General features: G+C 37.4%; 1 protein-coding gene across 1 annotated transcript in view; it reads left to right on the top strand.

The window, feature by feature from the left end:
- The window catches only part of LOC110307688 (zinc finger protein 120-like), a 514,417-nt gene that overhangs the window by 502,009 nt on the left and 10,300 nt on the right, over window positions 1–2,108 (top strand). The window contains exon 4 of the mRNA XM_029468230.1: window positions 1,362–2,104. Within this exon, the coding sequence (XP_029324090.1) occupies window positions 1,362–2,104 (743 nt within the window). The remainder of the gene's footprint in view (window positions 1–1,361; window positions 2,105–2,108) is intronic.

Raw genomic sequence — 2,108 nt, 5'->3', positions numbered from 1 at the left:
AAAAAAAAAAAAAAGAAAGAGAGCAAGCGCTGGGCGTGTTGGTACATACCTGTAATCCCAGCACTGGGGAGGCAGAGGCACACAGATTTCTGAGTTCGAGGCCAGCCTGGTCTACAAAGTGAGTTCCAGGACAGCCAGGGCTGTACAGAGAAACCCTGTCTCAAAAACTAAAAAGAAAAAAGAGGACAAGGAAACAATGCCTTAATGTATATCCCCAATTTGAAACATAGCCCTATTAGTGCTACACAGTACAACTGGCAGTCTGTTTCTGTTTACTTTGGAAAAGCTATACAAACTGAATAGTTGATAAATATATGTCCAAAAGCTGCTAAGAAGCAAATAGTCTATATTTAACCTGGTTGTACTCATTTATTAGCAGTGTTGGTGCTAAGTTTAGTTAGAAGGGCAGCATTTGGGAGGTGAGTAGGAGGTTTTGCAGTAACCTTAATCCATATTTCACATGTCTATGAGAACAATGAGTCAAACCTTGTGAATGCAAACTTCAACATTTTATGTATTGGACTTCCTTTCATAATTATATAATATTTTATAATGGGTACACAACATGTATACCAAACAGATATTCCAAAAACTATGACTGTCTGTCTTTCTCTCTCTCTCTTTCCCTCCCTTTCCTAAAACTATTAGAAGATATATAGTGGGTTGCAGTTATAGAGTAGACTTTTTGAACATAATACAAGTTAACAGTTAATTACATTTCCACCTTTGATGGCAATACATCAGCAACCTTATTCTGGAGATAATTCTCTTGAGTCCTAGGGATGTGGAAATGCTCCTATTTCTCCTGGTTCACTTTGCAAATATACTATGAGCTACAGTACAGTAAAATTTGTAATACACTTAGTGCATTAAAGCTCTGACTTCCTCCACTTTTCTTCAAGTACGGGAACAACATTTATAGAAAAAGAATACGTAAAACTGAGCCATGTAATCAATGTTCATACCTTCTCAGGTGTCTCTAACCATGAGAAACAACCCGTAATGTAGGGAAACAGCATGAATGTAAGCAAAGTGATAAAAGATCTGATGCCTCTTTACATTTAGACAAATAGTAACATTAAATCTTACAGATGAAAGTATTCTAGGAGTTCAGAGATGGCTCAGCAGTTAAGAGCACCAACTGCCCTTCTGAAGGCCCTGAGTTCAAATCTCAGCAACTACATGGTGGCTAACAACCATCCATAATGAGATCTGACTCCCTCTTCTGGAGTGTCAGAAGACAGGACAGCTACAGTGTACTTTCATATAAGTAAAAAACAAACAAACAAACAAACAGAAAAACAAGAAGAAAGTATTCATCCATGTGGTAAAGCTCTCACATGGGCCAATTCTCTTCTCAGGTTTGAAAGGAGTCAGAGTGCAGAGAAATCCTCTGAATATACTCAACTTGGTAAAGCCTTTGATTTACATGCTCACAGTCATGCCCAAAGGCATGAAAGGATTCATACAGAAAAGATCCCCTCTGAAGTTATTCACTGTNTCGAAGACTTTTTACCTTACACAAGTCTCCGAGTACATAAAAGAACACAAACTGGACAGAAACCCTATGAATGTAATCAATGTGGTAAAGGATTTGCAACGCCCAGTCATCTTAAAAGGCATGAAAGAATTCATACTGGAGAGAAACCCTACAAATGTAATCAGTGTGATAAAGCCTTTTCACAGAAACGTAGTCTCCAAACACATATAAGAATACATACTGGAGAAAAACCCTACAAATGTAATCAATGTGATAAAGCCTTTTCCCAATATGGTCATCTCCAAATTCATATAAGAACACATACTGGAGAGAAACCCTTCAAATGTGATGAATGTGATAAAGCCTTTTCAAAACGCTTTCACCTCCAAAATCATAAAAGAACACATACTGGAGAGAAGCCTTACAAATGTCATCAATGTACCAAATCCTTTTCACAACACAGTACTCTTCAAACTCATAGAAGAACACATACTGGAGATAAACCCTACAAATGTAATCAATGTGATAAAGCCTTTTCTGAGAAACGTAGTCTCCAAACACATATCAGGAAACATACTGGAGAAAAACCCTACAAATGCAATCAATGTGATAAAGGCTTTTCCCAATA

The sequence above is a fragment of the Mus caroli genome, chromosome 13 (genome assembly GCF_900094665.2).
Source record: "Mus caroli chromosome 13, CAROLI_EIJ_v1.1, whole genome shotgun sequence".
Lineage (NCBI taxonomy): Eukaryota > Metazoa > Chordata > Mammalia > Rodentia > Muridae > Mus > Mus caroli.
Note: the sequence above shows the minus strand (reverse complement) of the source record. Positions and strands in the feature narration are given on the sequence as shown.